Source organism: Hetaerina americana, unplaced genomic scaffold, assembly GCF_022747635.1.
Source record: "Hetaerina americana unplaced genomic scaffold, ioHetAmer1.1.p SCAF_2, whole genome shotgun sequence".
NCBI lineage: Eukaryota > Metazoa > Arthropoda > Insecta > Odonata > Calopterygidae > Hetaerina > Hetaerina americana.
The window spans coordinates 21,039,356-21,058,140 of record NW_027286763.1 but is presented as its reverse complement, the minus strand read 5'-3'; the positions used below and the strand labels follow the sequence as shown (position 1 = coordinate 21,058,140).

Here is an 18,785-nt window from a genome sequence, read left to right as displayed (position 1 = left end):
TATCGTTGTTAATAGTTCGATGTAAAGGCCAAAATGTGCTGTTTTCGGACTTACTGAATAAATACTGAATAAATAAATAAATAAATAAGAAATGTTGCTATTAGAAGGCACTTTTACAGAGACCATATTTTCGAGAGGACACCACATCTTAAAATTTGAACGAAAAGTTTTAAACAGCCTTGATCACGTACGCCATACGATATAGGTGACTCACACTTGATGGAACTCGAATAATTAAGTAATTTTCGTAAATATTAATTTAATTTTCACCTACCAATTAAACTGATCAACAATGAGGGTAACTTAAACGAAAGTTATCTTTAAGGAAGAGAAAGATCAAAGAGATACCCAGATACTAATACTTAAGTCGTCATCGATCCTTGTCATTTAGTTTTGCCGAGGGAATTTCTCGCCGATTTCACGAATGGACACTTTCTCAGCACAAAGTCCGATACTAATCGTAGTGGTAACTCGCAAAGTGCCATGCAGATATGTATAGCGGACGGGTAGTCTCTCAGCATCTGCAAATCATCCTCACAAAATGCCCGAGAGAGGATCATGAAACTCCACATGAAATGAATCCATCAGGGCACAGCAACCAAATCCGATATCTAATCGCGGGCAGTCAGTGCACTGAATCCAGCCACAGAGTTAGCGTCTCTGTTTACACCCTATACCCTACTGCGAGGTACTCCGTGCACCATCGGCAATTGCCCATTTCTCGGCAGCCCAGTTAATGCCCCGCCCTTTGCAGATAGCATATTACGTCTGCAAGCACGAAAACCCCTCAGAGTATATCATCGCTAGTGAGAACTCTAGTTTAGCTACAAGGGCAGTTCAATAAGTACCCGTGTTATAAATGAAGAAACCATTTTCACATAAACGTTTTTTTCATTTTTAAGCATGGTCCGCTTTTAGAAAGATACACTTCTCCCAACGTTATGGCCATTTTTTAACCCCTCCAAAAAATAGGATTTGTCGAACTCTCCAAAATACGCCTCTGTCTCGGTGATAACTTCGTCGTTTTAGCTAAATTTTTTTCCCGCGAGCCATTTCTTCATGTTAGGGAGTAAGAAAGAGTCGTATGCTCATAGCAAATATATTTCCACAATAGTTAAGGAAGGCTGGTTTAAAGGTTCAAGACCCTAACGTATGTCTGACGTACTATATGTCTCAGGGTTTGTAAGAACATGGATAAGGCCGAAATAACGAATCAGAAGCTGAAGGCTATCCCCTATCAATCGTTAAAAACATATTGTCGGGAGAAATGAATGGAGTAGGTTTTGCGTAAATATCATGGAGAGTATGTGGAAGAATTTTGTAGACGAGAAGACGATGGCTTGGCTCTAGATTTTCGAATTCGGCTCTGTTTTTTTGTGGAAATACCACCTTACTGAATTAGGAATTCTATTTCTAGGTTAAACCGTCCGGCGCATTTGTATCTATAACAGCCCCGTGCGTAGACATCTTCCCCTGCCATCGTGGACAGCCAGTAGGGTTAAGAAGGAATCGCGAGGGCCAACACTGAAGACAGGGCCTCTTGAGACGCAGGAGACGAGCGTAAGAGGGAGATTGTAGGGAGGGGGGGTGATTGGATGAAAGGTATACGGGGTAGGGGGAAACGCGACGAATCCGAACCTATCCCGAAGGGACCGCCACTTGAAAAGCGAGCAACGCCACCTCCACGCTTGAGTCGGCGGAGGGGGTGCGAAAGAACAAGGAATAATAGTCGGGGGGGGGGAGGGGGAGAGGAAGCAATGCCCGAGGCCCTCTCCAGTGATGGAGGGGGGACAAGGGGGTGACCCTCGCTAACAAAGGACGCAGAGATGAGGAGGAAGGACTGGAAAAAGGGGAGCGGGAGTGAAGGGATGTTGGGGTCACTTCACAAGAGAGAGCCAAGGGCGAAGGAGGGACGAGTGGCGGTGGTGGAGAAGGGGGGCGGCGGGAGGAGTGGAGATGGCAGAGGGAGAGAAGGGGAAGGCAAGTTGGGGGATCTGATTAGGGCATCAGCCCTCAATAGGCCAAGTAAGGGAGAGGGGAAGCGAGTGCTAACGAAAGGGATAAGGGTGATGCGCGGGGGCCGCATGGGTGGGGGGAGGCTGTAGTTAGGCGGAGGTCGAAGAGGGTGCGTGATGGGATTGGGTTGGACATATGGCGTGTGGAAGCGAATCTCTTCCTTTCATTTCGTAATCTAGACCTCTCAAGGTTCTCCCCCCTCCCACACGGCGAGAATCAATACCGGAGACTATCTGGACCAAATATCCACCAGCATCGCTAATTGCTATGCCGAATGTTCCATAAGATTTATCACTCACGTACTTTTCATAGTCAAATGTCCTTTGAATCGACCGATCTTGGGCTCGCTTTTCAACAGCAAGGCCCAATTCACAGATTTACCACCCCGATCGTTATTTTGAGCTTCCTGGGACAGAAATATTCTGACCGAATTTTTTAAGAAAATAGATATGATGAAAAATATTCATTATAATTTCTTTGAGAAAGGGTGACAAAGTGAATTGCACTGACCCGACTCATTAAAGAATTCACGTTAAAGATGTTAATCGAGGTAAGCAGTAATATTTGATCCTAACTTCATGTTTACAAATTTGACGGCAAATGGTCAATCCGCACCAAAAGTTTACATTTGCGATTGTATTTACGGTGATGATACAACAACTGGACGATATTTATTAATAGATTGTCGCCATGCAATTACATAAAGCGCATAGTAGCGTGATGTGAAGCAACGGAAGGATATTAAATGAGACGTTACTAATTTAGTTTTGGATTCCTAAAAGTAAACGCGTGATGCTTCTTCACTTTAGTTTGGACGCATCCAAAAAAAAAGTATCTGGGATCAATGGGAAATGCAAGCATCTTGGATCCAAGGGAAAAATGTCAATTAAAGAATAAGGCAAGATTAAGAGAAAATGCGCTAGGTTTTTAAAAAATTGCACTGAGAAGGGAGTAAGTGTCATGGGTATGCTGGAGGACTGAATTTGAGATCCTCTTTATTCCCGAAGAGAGCAGGATAGAGTACTGAAGTGGATGCTGTGTTTTAAGATTTTAAGAAGGGCTTCGACAAAGGCCCTCACAAGAAATTAATACGCCAAATAAGATATAAAGGGCGCAGACGAGAAAGTTAGTAACTGGATTAAAGACTTATCTAACCGTAAACAAAAAGCGGTTGTCGACGGGCTGAGTTCATTAAAAGTAGACGTAACTTCAGGAGTGCCGCGAGGAAATGTTATAGGATTCCTACTCTTCTGGTTATACATTAACGACCTAAGGTCCAACGTTAATAGCAATCTTATTTTATTTCCTGACGACAGTGTGATATATAGAGAAATAAGAACGCCATCAGATTACATGTTACTAACTAGAAATTTTGTGCATATCGGAGTATTTTAAATAATGGTGGTTAGAATTAAATATTAGAAAATGCAAGACATATATTGGAATAAATGAAGGTTAAATAAGATAAACACTAAAAAATAGATGTGATCGAGCAATAGATTTCAGAATACGTAAAATACTTGGACGTTAGACACACATAAAGCCATTCATAGGGCACACACATCAAAAGAATATGTGAATTAGCTTTTGGGAAGCTAGGTTACATTAGATGGGTTGTAGGAAAATGTATTGAAACGTAAGAGAGAGGTATTACTTTACTCTGCTTAGATCACATTTAGAAAACGCGGCTAGTATCTGAGATCCATGATACTATATGTTAATGAAAGATTTAGATACTTTTAAGAAGAAATCCGCTTCATTTGTTTAAACTGTTACGAAAAGCGAGTGAGCGTGATGAGGAACTAAGTTTTATATGCTCTCTTTTAGAAATGTGCAAGGCGCCTGAGTATTCCTACGACACAGAGGGAATTATGATGGCACTAACTAAATTATATTGATAGATTCGAGCACATGAATTTAATAAGATGGATAAACACCGCCACATTTAGATCAAGTACCAGTTTTCCCCTCGCATAAAGATAACAAAATCGTACCCAAGAGCACGACGAAATAATTAACTTAAGCACCACAACTTAATGAATCTACATCTACATAATACCCCGCAAGCCGCCGCAAGGGCGTGTGGCGGGGGAGAGAAGTGGGTAAAGCTAATAGATACATCATGGAATGTGGGAGTTGTTTGGAGGAAGTGATGACTTATTCGAAACGTACACATGTAACAGACGACACAGGTAAGGATGGCAGAGGGAGAATCGAGATGGCCCGTGATTGGCAGGGAAGATATATTTAACGCTGTTTTGCAACATACGAGTATATGCTGAGTGATAGCTTGAGCTGGGATTAAAAGTGTGCAGCGAGATCGCCGGTTAGATTTGCAGATAATGGAGCGATAATGAGTCAAACAATCGAGGGATTGCAATTACTATTGATTGCTTGACAGTATCAATGTGAGAGCTAGCTGATGAGCACACTGCCGGAAAACAAAAGTAAAGAGATTATCGAGAAGTAAGGAAACTTAGCTAGTTAGCATTAGAGTAGGAGTAAGTATCGTAAATTGGAGCTAGTGGAGCAGTTCATGAATTTGGGCAGAATTTTACTGGAAAATGGGATTGTAATATTGACACAAAGAGAAGGCAAGCGTTATCAAAAGAGGCACTTGAAGAGGGGAATTAATGAGAGAGATGATAATACGAGATTTCGTGTTATCTCTCATCTCGTATCATTCCACAATGTAATACTATCGTAACCACCGAAACTCGTACCAGCCAACTTAAGGCTGGTTGGAAAGTCTAAAGCAGGCTTATCCGTTAATAATTAAACTATTATGAATCTTAGAGCTTCGAGCTAATCACTCGTACTGCGCTATGAATTCAAGTGATTTTCGGGTGTCCAATAAACATGGGTAGTGTTATAAGAATCAGAAAAGCGCCCAAATATCCTGTCAGAAGCGCTAAAATGGCAACAGCGATGACGGGAGAGGAGAAGGGGGAAGGAGGGAGGAAGATGGATGAAGTCGTTGCGCTAACACAGGGCTGGCAAGGTCATCGTCACGTTGGGGATCGTCTGTGACGTGAAGTTGGGTAATGAGGAAGTCCTCTGTTGCATGCTGGGTGGGAGCATAGTAGAAGGAGGGGGGGGGGGTTCGGGGAGGGAGGGGAGTAGGGGGTGCGGGGATCGAGAGGATGGGATTGGTTTTCGAATTGAAAGGCTTGCGGGAGGACGCACTGTTTTCCGACTTAAAGGGATCACTCCTTTCTATGCGCAAAGAGATCGATGAATTTCTTCGGGTGGAAACGCGCACATTTCGAGAGGCGAAACGTTGCTAATAAGACGAGATATGCTTTGAAAGCACAAGTGAGCGCGCGTAGCTGATGTTTTAATTAAGGAAATCTCCATTTACTCCATTTCCGTCGCTTATTAAAACTCCGATGGATCGCTTTGAACGCGAGTTATTTCCCGCCTGTTATGCCGTAATCAAATAGTAACTCAACATAGATTTCCATCTCTCTAATTTCAATGAAAGGATAAAAGCGCAGAAATTAATGATGCTGCTTATCTGAAAAATAAAACTGATATTAATCGATTTACTCCTGCAATACTTCATGAACGAAATCTTAAGAGTGAAACTTAACGGTACTGGATGTTAACTCTCTAATTTTGATAATGACGCAAAAACGCCGAAACCGGTAAATTAGGTGTTTTAGTAGTATTGTAGTATTTCAATAAATGAAATCGTTCTTATTGTTTGGCGGTTGGTGGTGCTGGAAAATACTTTATCGCTGATGACCAAAAAAAGCAGCCGGAAATGCATGAATACATGGAATAAATGAAATCCCCTGTGCCAAAATAAATTAACTAAATCCCCGAGTTATTTGAAAACTCGTCGTAATCTGGCAACAAAAATAACACTTACCTTCCAAAAAGAAGCTCATGGTGACATTCTTAAGGTTGCGCCTCAGTGGCTCCACTGCGTTGGCTGTCAAGGTCGACAGATTGTTGTCTCTCAGGTCCAAGAAATGAACGTTGGTCACCCCGACAAACACGTTGTCACTCAGGGTCTTCAGCTTGTTCTCCCTCAGCCTCAGCCTCATCAGGTGTTGCAGCCCCTTGAAAGCTTTGGGTTCAATGGCCTCCAGTTTGTTTTCGTCGATATCTAGCTCATGAAGGGTTGGGGTTTCCATGAAGGTGCCGTCCTTGATCACCGTCAGCCTGTTTGCCCTCAAGTCCAGTCGCCGAAGGGAGTCCAGACCGATGAACGTGCTCCTGTGGATGTCGCTCAACTGGTTGCTCTGCATCTCCATCTCCTCCAGTCGGGGCAGATGCTTGAAAGCCATGTCATCGATGTGGCTGATGTTGTTCCTGTCCATGAAGAGGCGACGGAGTTCGGGAAGATCTGGCCCGAAGGCGTCCCGGGGGATGACCGACAGCCTGTTCTCGGAGAGGTCGAGGGTCGCGAGGGACCCGAGGTGAGCGAACGCGGAGGCCCTCAGGGCCATGATCTGGTTGCGGGACAGCTGGGCTTCCCGGATGTACGAGGCGTTGGCCAGGGCGAAGGACGGCACCTCGGAGATGGTGGCATACTGGACCTTGACGTAGTTGAGGTTGGGCAGTCGAGAGAGAGCCCTGGTGGGCACGGTTGACAGTGAGGAGCCGGGGCGGACGACGAAGGTCAGTCGCGTCAGGTTGGCCTGTGAGGAGAACGAGTCCCAAATGGCGTTGCCTGGGGAGCTCTCGTAGCACACCCAACAGTTGGCGTCGGTCGCCTCTCCGAAGTCACTCTTATCGCAGTAGCAGCAGAGGATCTGCTGGTGCTGGGAGTCGCAGATGTTGCGCGGCCACTTGAGTTCCGAGCTCTCCTCCTCCTCCTTCTGCTTGTGGCGCCCCTTGTGGTGCTTACCCTTGGCGGCCACGGCCGAATCCAGAGTCAGCACGCACAAGCAGAGGATTGCGATGATCCAGTTGCGAGTCGGCTTGGCCATGGCTGCTTCCCTTGAACACCGACGAGAAACCGAGTTCTGTAACGAGAAGAGAGATACTATTTTACTTCAGGTATGAAAGCGTGTGCGTGGTGGGCTTTCTGAGGGTTCTGCAACTGTTTACGTTTGTAGCCTTGAGGAGTACAATCAGATATACCTTTGGATGTGATCTTAATTGATATGTTCATGGCCAATCGGTAAATTCTTATTTGCCTGACCTTTGGGTAAGCGCTCAACGTACTTTACCTATTCCGTATTTTAATAACTGCACATAATTTACTCAAAGCTTATAACTTTCTCAGATTAATTCATCACGTGTACATTTTAAACGTGATCATTGCCAATACTCAATTTTTATAAGGTTTAGCAATTGCACTGAAGCATATTTTGTTAATTGGATGGGTTAATTGTTAAGATCGTTAAAGTTCACCAAGAGTTTCCTGTAGCATAATAAGCACAGTGGCAGATGACCTACTTCGAATGCGACAAAAAGTAGACATATCTAATGAAAAAGGTGTGAGAATGTATCTAAATTCATTCTCTCTGTGGAAATTGATGTAAATTTGCCGAATGAAATTAATATTGAGACATTTGCAAAAGAAACACTTGGTTTTTCCTCATAAAATTTAATCACGACCTAGGTTTCGACGCTCAGCGTCATCATCAGTTTTTAATCAAAAATGTCTTTCGTTTTCCTTGCCTCTCACATGATTAACGAAGACACCAAAGGGCAAATTAAATTTAGACTGTTGCTTATAAAATAATCCTCCCTTATGGTGCTCAGAGACGCTAATAACTCTGTTACGCCATCCTGCCTTGTGCAGGAAGGAGAACATATTTGACTGGAAAATACTTCGACTTTGAGTTTATTAGATTCTGCTTTGAGGAACACTTAATATTTCGGGACCGCTCCGGGGTTAGGCCCGCTTTCTATGACCTGAAAGGCGAAGTGGAAATTTTAAAGAGGGATTTGGGATCTTGCTCTGCCACGGGGTCGGGGTGGGGTAAGGGAGTCGTCTGGTGGGCACCAGGTGGCGTGGAGGGGAGGTACGTGATCCGGGAGGATGCATCGCCGTTTGATGACGACTGCGGGAGAGCGAAGGGAAACGAAACGGTAAGGCGATGGGCCGTGAAAGGGGTGGCATCTGCATCGAATAGGAATGCTTGCGCAACGGTCGGATTACAACGAGGGAAGCAGCGGGAAGGATGATGCGATCACACGCTTCGACCGTTTAGGACGCCGGGGAATGAATCACGTGGCGGGTGGCTGGATGGCCAGCCAGCACCGACCTCTCATCAACGTTATCAATGCAAAGACTTGCATCTGCAACCCGTTCTTTCTCTCCCGTTCCACGGGGCGACTGGTCGGGGAAACTTTCATCCTTCGAAGCCAACGGTGAGGGGGAGCGGAGAGCGATGAGTCCCACCGAACGGGCTCCAAGGAAATATGGTATTCAACCATGGCATCGAAATTTGTCACACGATACGCGGTATCAATGATCGAATTTCATAAATCAAAATTCAGTAACATTTTCATCACCTGATATTTTTCACCTCGGCCAATCATCATATTTATCAATTTCGGTCGGCTCTCTATCAGAAGTTTTTCACCGATTGTCTGCTAAGAGTAATTGTATGCAGCAGCACGTAAAAACATGCATAACATCATCTCGTACATCACAATCACGAGATAGAACTTTTAGTTTCAGCTAAGAACTCTATCATCTTCCATTTTGTACCATCAACAATCACTATTAAGAAACTATGCATTTATCACAATGGCTTCAACTTCCTTCTTCGCACACCAATTAGTACAAATTAATACTTGTATTTCCCAGCCTTCGTAAGATAGCTGATAGCTATGCCTCTAACACTTAGCAACTCGTATTAATATGTTGAAATAATTCTGAGCAAAACAGATTCATTCAACAAACGTCACGCTGCGCGAGCCGTCATGAGGGCGTGTGGCATGGGATGGTACGGAGTAATACTCCAACCGTTAGTTGTGAAACTGCAGCTAAAGCTGCCTCCAAACTGTTTAGGCATTAGGGAGCATACTTTTAGGTGTCTGAATGTAAGGTGCCTAAGGAAAGGCAACTTGGGTTTAGCCATACGCAGTAGTACTGCCATCTATGTAGCTAAGAGTAAGGAAATCTTTTTCTATTTAGTGAAACGATGACTCCCTTTGACAAGGTCTGGCGAACGACTTTCCAAGTGGGATTCATGCAGACAGGTATATTTTTACTAAATGCTTACACTCTCGAAACATAAGATAACGATTGAAGATTATTTTCCGGCATGCGCATACACTAAAGTAAGATTTAACAAGCACACAGACGAGGCATCGATACAGACACGGTGGCATTCCGGGAAAATATGCGCGAATAGGAGTAAAGAGAATAACTTTAAAAGACAATGTTCTGGGTCATGAAATGCAAATTCAAGCATATAAATATTCTCTTATCTCTGCATTTCAAATGTCTGTATTCAATAACTTGATAAAATCAAGTTATTAATAAGACGAGATTCATGCGGAAGACGCCAAATTTCTCTTGCCTTAGAAAAGCTCCACCTTTTCTAGCCTCGCGTTAATAAAGCCTTTCTTTTTTTCAATGAGTGAAAATAAGTGTCCTCTCTCGAGTGAATAACCAATGTTAATGTGATCTACACACACATATATATATATATATATATATATATATATATATATATATATATATATATATATATATACTCGTAATACATTCCCGCCATGGCGATTATTCTCCTGCTAGTTGTCTCGCTTCTAACACTTGGAATTATGGAGTTGCAATATGGCGTATTTAGGATACACTTCTTGTGTCCTAAGTCACCGGAATAGATGCCTAAATTTGCGCCCTCTCGTTGTGTGACGAGTTTGGCCACCCTTCAAGATGGCGTCCTCTCTAAATTTGAGCAATTTTGGCGCCTAACTTACGAGTCTGAACGAATCTTAAAATACGTAAAAGCAACGGCAGAATTCAATAATATCTCTGGATTACATTAATTGAGCTGGTTCTGTTTGTAATAGCGAATTAATCGTGGCAGAAAGAGTATTTATTTCTGCTATTCAATCTATCCTTGTGATACGAGGACTGTAAAGAAAGTAAATTACGTATCGGTCTAACATGGCGGTGGATAGGGCCATCACCACCATAGGACCATCAGGGTGTCTAAACGTCCCTGCACCCGGTACGCATTCTGCTTTGGCGGTGTCCAAACTGTGGTTCTTCTACTATGCTCGCTGCAAACTGTTAAAATTCGCACTGCAATAGAAAATCACGCAAGTTTTTAAGGGCGTTCTGTGATAAGACTTTTAATGGAAAAAAACACCAATTAATAAGCAACTTTGTGAAGTGTACGGAGACGGAACAAACAATTAATTTACGTATATCATTAGATAATTTTATCGCAAAATATTTTGCATGAAACATTCAATCGAAAGTGTCTCTCAGGCGCACAGTCAAACTGATCAGAAGCTCTGAGCTCGAGAACGACATACTACCTTGATCAAAAATTTCCCGGAATTTATTCAGAAAATTAAAAATACAAGTTTATTCATCTAAATCTATATTGTCCCCTTCAAAGTAATCCCCATCGACTGCAACACACTTATGCCAGCGCTTGATCCAATCCTCGAAACATTTTTTATATTCGGTTTTCGGTATGTCCATCAGTGCTTCCTGCGATTTTTCCATTACTTCCTCTCGGCTGCTAAAACGCGTTCCCCGTAATGGTTTTTTAACTCGATTGAACAGGAAGAAGTCACAGGGAGCCAAATCAGGTGAATTCGGTGGCTGTTGGATGGTATTTGTTGCATTTTTCGTCAAAAAATTACGAATAATGATAGCACTGTGCGACGGTGCGTTATCATGGTGCAAAATCCACGAGTTTTCTGCCCACATTTCTGGTCTCTTTCGGCGAATTGCTTCACGCAAACGTCTCATAACGCCCAAATAATACTCTTTGTTTACTGCCTGGCCTTCTGGCAAAAATTCATGATGCACTACACCGTTGTAATCCATGAAAACCGTCAGCATTGCCTTCTTTTTTGACTGAAAACGACGTGGTTTTTTTGGTCTCGGCTCATTTGGTGAACGCCATTCACTTGCCTGATGTCAACAGATGTACCAATTTAACAAAAAAAACAGAACTCAAATCGGAACGATGGGAGCGCCACACGGTGGTTATTCCGGGAACTTTTTGATCAAGGTAGTATTTTCAGTTGTGAAGTTTTTCACTAATCTGTTAGACTCGATTTAATTTTATATAAAAATCTGCAGTTTAAAAACTTTTCCGAAACCAATGAAAAGTCAGTTTTCCTTTTGTATCTCGCAGCTTTCTCTTTTAAATTATGCACACACATACCCTTTTACAATTTTTGTTATACAATATTTTTGTCGTAACTTTTTCAGGATCTTGATATCATGTTGCATATCCCGATTATTTGCAACCCCAAAATTACTTTAAATTACGCTTTGGATCCATCTACAAGGTCTGTTCAAAAATATTTGGGACTGTTTGAATAAATACCTTAATAATACCCTTTAATCAAGCTTAACGCCTTCAAAATACAGCCCTTGGCTGAACGTTAATATGTTTTCCGAACAGTGTCGTTTAATGCACACATTTTACCAGAAAAGTACTCTAACGATGATTGCATTTACGAATTTTCTTAGTTAAAATATGTTAGGAAGAAAAATATTTTTATTTAAAAAATCGTATTTCAAAACCTCTGCATTTAAGAAAATGATTGATAAAGACAGTGAACACGCGGACATAAGTTGAGTATTTCCCTGCATAGGTATTCCTGATGTAAGCGGCTTTTTATATTTAAAATAAGGAATTTAACTAAATCGCTCTGCATTGATATCGTTTCTGTATTGATTATGAAAAAATTAAGTTAGCGTAATTTTAAAGGTTTGCTTAAAGCATTGTAGTCAAAGACAAAAGGGACTATAAAGCCAGAAACATTGAATAAAATCAAAAACGCTGACACATTCGTAGTTTAAATGGCGGACTTTGTTTTAAAATAGGGTATTTTCTGATTTTGCGTAAAAAGTAAGACCCATAAATCATTTACTTAACTAGTCACTTTTTTAAAACTAAGGGAGTGCCCCATTTTATTCAGTCCAGGAAACGGTTTTTCTAGGGCAGAAAATTCTATATTACAATGATAAATGGCTGCGGTCTTTTAAATATGTCACCAACGACGAGTTATAAAAATACTAAGAGGGCGGAACTATTAATTCTCGTAAATAAATCATAACTTCGCACACGCATAACACGCTCTCTAATCGAGTGATAAATTGCAATAGATTAATACAGGTCCATTAAAAAACACAACATTAAGGATTTTGATTAATTTTCAACATTTCTGACAGCTGAATATTTTTTTAATGAAGTCATTCGAGGTTTGAAAATAAATGACAGTTTCGTCAAAAATTCATATTATTTATTTATTGAATTAGGGTTGTACATGTCACCCGACTGCACGCGATGGGTCTGCAAGCAGGATTAATGCACTCTCGGGCCGTAAGAAGGATGACGGGCAAACAGACGAACAATCTTCAAACATCACTCTCGGCCCTTCGGATGCACTGGCTTTCGCTCCGGAAAAGCCACGTCCGGAACTGACAGCAGTCCGTGCAGTTTTTCATCAACGAGACCGAGGATTTTGCGTCGCCCTTCGATAGATGGGCCAGCGGCCGAAATGGAGGTCATAAAGTCCGTTTGTGATGGTCGTTAAAAGGGCCGTTTTAGGTTTCTCGACATTAACTTCATTCGCGGCAATACTCCGTATGGCACTCCAGTGTTCTCATGGATGGAGACAATCCTTTCATCGCTGTTCTCTTTAGCGCCTCCAGCCCCCCCCCTCCTCCCCCCCCTTCCACCAACTCGGTCTGTATAGTTCGATATCGCGTCATCGGGGACGCTATTCACTGGACGGCCACTAAAGAACTCCACCAACTTCCTTCCGGCTAAAGGTTGGAAAGCCTTGGCGGCCCCGCGACGACTTTTGATTGAAGCACTGACTATTATTGCTGAATATTACAATGAAAACTTCGACCCTCGCTTTACCCTCAACCAGAACCTTCCATTCTTTGTGCCACGATTATTATTTAGCACGACGAAATCGGCTGGTACTATTAATTCGTGTGGAATAATAAATGCTGTATAAATATATGCTGTTAATAAATCTTCTAAAACTTTTTTCAAGCGCCAAATATTACTAAAACACTTGCCATTTATTTTATTTTATATAGAAGAACATTTTTATGAAATCGTCACTGAATAGCGTCAAAGTAAGAACCATTTAACATCATTTATTGTGGCTTGTAGCGTGATGTCCTGGTAGGTTCAACTACCAACATCTAACCATCAGCAAAGCGGAAGCTTTGCGATTTACGGGGTTAAGAACTTCAGTATGATTGAGCTCTACCCTCTAATGAAAAAAGCCTTACCGTTTTACAGTATGACTGATATTGTGCCCCATAATATAATGGTAATACTTTTCTGAAACCGGGTCGTGAAATAAAAAGAGTTGGTGAAAATGAATACAAATGACACATGGGCACACGGAAGGATATCAAAATGGTGTTAAAGGAAGTTTTAAAGGAGCTAAGCATTTGGTACTGGTTATAAACTGTTATAGAGTTGGACGGAATAACTGCGGCTGGCAGGTGCGCAATTTAGATTAATTACGCGGAACATTCAAAACCACTTAGCTTCTACAAACGTCATGCCAGCCATTTAAAATAAATGGGCCAGTAAAAACAGCATTTTTCTGCAGTGCGCGTCTAGGATTTACAAGTTGGTTAAACAGAATTTATAAAACAGTTAAATTTATCGTTTAATTACGCACTCTACCAATGTAGCAAAGTTTTAGTTAAAATTTATCTATTTGGTAATTCAAATTTTAGGAAAAGGAATTTTCAACATTGGGTAGTGAATTTGCAGGTCCAATTAATCTCCAAACCAAATACAAAAAAGGATTAGAAAATTAATCAGGAATATAACGCCATAATGTCTGCTTTGAAAGTAATGAACGCATTATAAAAAATCAAATAGCGCAGTTAATTTGCAAAACATACAATGTGGTCATTAAACCTTCATTTATTATCACAGAAAACTAATTCGTTATTGGTTAAAAACATTCCCAATGGAAAAATTAGGGATGTCTTAACTTATATAAAAATAAAATATCTGACTGCCGCACTCTCTTATACTGGAATTCTTACTCCGATTATGCATTCAAATTATTCACGTTTCATTTTCAAGTGAGGTTACTCATTAAAACATAGATTCTCTTACTAGATCTCTTTATTAAAGGCTCACTTAGGGCTTACTAAGGGGAGGACCTTTTCTCACCAATAAAAACTAAAGAATTAGTCATCTTGGAAATGTTTGCCATCCATGAATACCATGCTCTCGTTGAAGTTAAAATTAGTTTCGGCAGTCTATTTCACGTTGAAGTTCACCGGTGCAAATATTTCGTGGGCATATCTAAAATTCATCAACTGTGCCTTTTGATCGAATTTAAAAACAGGAATCGTTACGATGACGCGTTTATAGTTCGAAATTAAATACTGCACGAAATGAGTTATATTGTTCACATTTGCTCTATTGGAACACTTTGCTAATTCCATGGGAGGTACGATGGTGTTTGATTCATTCAATTACAGACGTATTGACCTAAGTTCAATTAGCCGATTTGGTTTGATTATTGTTTGTAGTTTTTTTGGGGAGGTGATTAAGGTCATTTGCATCAATAGGGATGGATGGGAAAGGAAGGGTGGAGAGAAATCCAGCGTCGGCACTTGCCTTCTCTAGTCGGAAGGCACCAGGGGGCTCACAGTTTAACGCCTCATCCGACGGACTTCGTTCTCAGTCAAAGTGCTCTCCACAGAGCGCCTCAAGTAGGAATCTAGAAACCCCTGAAGAATATCTGCTGCCTCCAGAATTCGAACCCGGGCACTTCGGGTGGGAAGCCTGCACGTTAGCCAACGCACCATTCCGAACCCCCTTGATTTAATTGTCCATAAGTTACAAAGGCATAATAAGGATGCCGAGTGTAGTGGCTGTTTGAGTGTAGTGCGGAGTTGGTTTAAATGATAGATTATCCATAAACATGCCGTCAGAACTAAAATATAATTGACTCAATATAAAATTAATCTTCACTTAAAAGACGGAGTATTTTGTTACATGTAATGCGGTGAAATGTAGAGGATAATGAAAGGGTTTTGAACGATTGCTTTTTGGTTAAACCTTATTTTTTCAATTTCTCGCTTTTCACTACATAATAACATTATGAAAATAAATTATTGCTTCAGTCAATGAGAAAACCTACAGAAAATGAATAGAGCAAGAAGGAAGAGTAAGAAAAGGAAAAATCTAACGTTTCAAGTTTCGATTTATTTTTTATTACAATAATACTATGCGAAAGATCGAAATGGATAAAGTTTTTAAAAAATAAAATAAGTGTACGATTACTCCTGATGGCAGTTGATTTTTTCCTCAATGAAGGAGTAACAACGTTATTTCTGAAAATAAATTAACCGAGTAAGGAGTACAAACCGTAAATTAAGCTAAACCTTAATTATGTTTAAAGGAAGGGATCAATTCAGCCGAATAGAAGCGCACTCGACACATTGGCTAAATAGTCAAACAAGGATTACAGTTTGAAAAATTATCTCTAGGAGATAATAGAAAATTCTAGATTTACGTAATACCCTGCAATACACCAAGTGGTCGTGTGGCAGGGGGAAGTAAGAGTATGACCAGCCCATGAGTATGAATGAAATGCTCGTGCCAGAAATAGGGCTTCTCCATTGCAATTGCTAAAATTCTTCAGCTTAGTTTTACTGTGGTCGGGAATTGTGAGAGAAAACATTGAGTATGATAACCTATCAGCGCATTCAATTCTCGTATTTTGCGCTAATGACCCTATCTGCTGATATAGTCAATGATGCATAATATCCCCACGATGCGAGTGGTAAACATGAACGATCTGTATGTTGCTAAAAGCCTTAGTATCGCAAGTTCTCCTCATGTACAAGGTTAATATAAAAACTCTCGGGAAAATTTTCAGCAAAATGGATTTATTTCGGATATTTCTACAATGCCTTAAAATACTTCAACGCACATCCCTTGAGCGTCAACATATTTCGCCTCCGGCATTTCCACGACCCGGCAGGTGGAATCGAAAGGTCCTTAAGGGTACCCGTGCAAGCTTCTTTGACGGCAGTTAGGGTCCCATGGTGGTGTCCTTTGAGGGGGATTTTACTTTTGGGAATAAGGAATAGTCTACTGGTTCCAAGTCGGGGCTACACAAGAGGGTTAGGGAATCATCGCGATGTCGTTGCAGAAGGTGTTTGCAAGCAGACAATCGACTCCGCTTTTGGTCGTCCGTCAAGACCTCCGGGACGAATTTAGCGCATATCTTTCGTATCGTCAAATTTTCAGTGATAATGGCGTGCATTATCACTGCATTTGTCTTCTCATCAATGCCATTACGACGTACGATCACGAGAACACTTATGCAACAGTCTGAATTCAGCACTTCACGCACATGTCAGGAAAAAGTTGTTACCGATACTTTTTATAAAAATCATATATGGACGGAATCCCAACGTTATCTTTCCAATAACCCGGCTACACTAACTTTCTTCTCATGGTAGTTTTAGCGTTAAATTTCGGGCCGTGCATGGAAAAATTATGGCCGTGGAAGCATACATTTAATGATTAACCTTCTTTTAGTGCTTTGACTTTTGAGACCGTGAATGGTGAAAACTTCGATCTTAAATCAACGCTTCAGTTATTTTCACAATCAAAACCGAGTGGAATTCCCATTTATCGAAATGCAACTCGCCAATTCATCAGTCCATTGGAGAAATTCCCGCCAGCTGAATCAGTCTCTAATAGTTCCCTGGAGGGCGTACATTTACAGAAGCCATGCAGAACATGATATCTTCCCAATGAAAATATGATAGCTGAACTCCAGCCCATTGAAAGAAAACCCTTTACTCTTATTTAATTCCTAATAATAGGCATGATGAACGTACTAGTGGATAGTATTAAAAAATTCTAATTTCCTACTGCGGACGTATTTAAAATAAAGAGTAGTATTCACATCACTTACGTAGTATCTGGGTGTGGAGGTAGAAAAAGGGACGCTTAGTGAATCGATGATAGCACAAAGAAGAGCGAGTGGATGAGAAAAATATGGAAAAAGTGCGAAAGAATTCCAGAGCACGGGCACAGAGAGAGAGAGAGAGAGAGATGTGGGTATAGAGAGGTCGGGGAATTGTCTCCAAGTTCCTTTGGTGCGTGCAGGGGGAGTCGAGGTCCCTTGTGACTGGACCTCAGGAGGTATATGGGGAAGAGAACGATGCACCAGCCGCGAGTCCCATCCATCAATCGAGTCTGCCACTCGAGGTACACATAACGGGTGCGGGGTACGGTCGCCCTTGCCCCAGCACGAGTGCGTCGTATGCTTGCGTTTCTCTCTCATTCCTCCAGTGTCCTCCGGCAGAATGAGGCTCATTCCAGCCCGCGAGCATTTTATTTGAGGAAAATAAAAGAGTGCTTTTCGAGAGAGAGATGAGTAAGGAGAAAAGGAGAGCTTTTGAGTGCGGAGGGCGATATACTATATACTGGTTGTTGTGGATCGCGCGGAGAGAGGAGAGAAGGCATTCCGGGCAGAACAATGAAGTTGGAGAGGAAGGAATCTCCCGCGAGGGAGAGAGAGAGCATGGGGAGTGAGGGGAGGGCGGGAAGGGGGAGGAGAGTGGGCGGCCGGCACGGTACCGCCATTCCGGAGACGCCTGGCATGGACGAAGAAAAGGAAATAAGCAGCCTCTATAGCGTGGCTCGCACTCAACGTGGTTGGTAGTCGCGATGTTCGAGTGAGTCCTATCGAATGCAATTGAAAATCGCGGCAGGAGCAGTTAGAGGGCGAAAAAACATAAACCCCTTTCCGAGAAGGGCGATTCCCGCGGTATTCGTTGGTTTTTCGACGAAAATTTTAGTTTTAAGTTAACGGATTTTGCCTTTATTCTGTATGAATGTTTTTATGAATTTATGCCATGTTTTGTTTGTGGATGGTATAGATTTGTGGCTTTTGTTGGCGGTTTTTTTCTTTCTTAATTACGGGTGGTGTCCTAACACCCCCCGCCACACGCCCTTGCATGGCTTGCGGGGTATTAAGTAGATGTACAATAAAGATATTTTAAATGTTAACGACGAATGATAGATATTGCACGTGAAATGGAAATTTAGGAATATACGTAATTGAGAAGAGATCACGTAATGAGATCATTCAAGTTCCGAAAAGAATTAAGGACATTTATTAGATGGCTGAAATCCAGTAAACGTAATTTGCCAGGTACGATATCAATCGTCAGGGGCAATTACAATGGAGTACTAGTACTCCATTCGAATCATGTGCTAGTGCCAGCACATGATTCGAATGTGCTATTTCAAACGAGTCGAGATGATGACTCATTTTTTAAGTGATCTTAATTATTATTCATTAGGATAAAATTAAAATATAATGGGCCAACTTCTCATAAGTAAATAGACTAACTACTAGCCATTGAAACCGTTTGTTCAATGAATTATAACAAAGATAAAGTTATTCTTTTTCAAAAACTGAAATAATTAATATAAATATTAAAAAATTACGCTAAGGTATCTTGTCACGTAAATAACTATGCTAGTCCCGAAACGCCATTAAAATAAGCTAATTAAATTGGTCAATTCAAATTATTTAAATGTTCAGGGTTTCGTCCTGTACAACTGTACTAGAGTAAA

General features: G+C 41.4%; 1 protein-coding gene across 3 annotated transcripts in view; it reads right to left on the bottom strand.

Moving 5' to 3' along the window:
• LOC139688049 (connectin-like) overlaps positions 1–18,785 on the bottom strand; it is a 956,843-nt gene that overhangs the window by 242,374 nt on the left and 695,684 nt on the right. For all 3 annotated transcript variants that reach the window (XM_071585466.1, XM_071585465.1, XM_071585464.1), the window contains one exon: positions 5,891–6,992. In XM_071585466.1, the coding sequence (XP_071441567.1) occupies positions 5,891–6,956 (1,066 nt within the window). In that variant the 5' untranslated portion in view covers positions 6,957–6,992. The remainder of the gene's footprint in view (positions 1–5,890; positions 6,993–18,785) is intronic.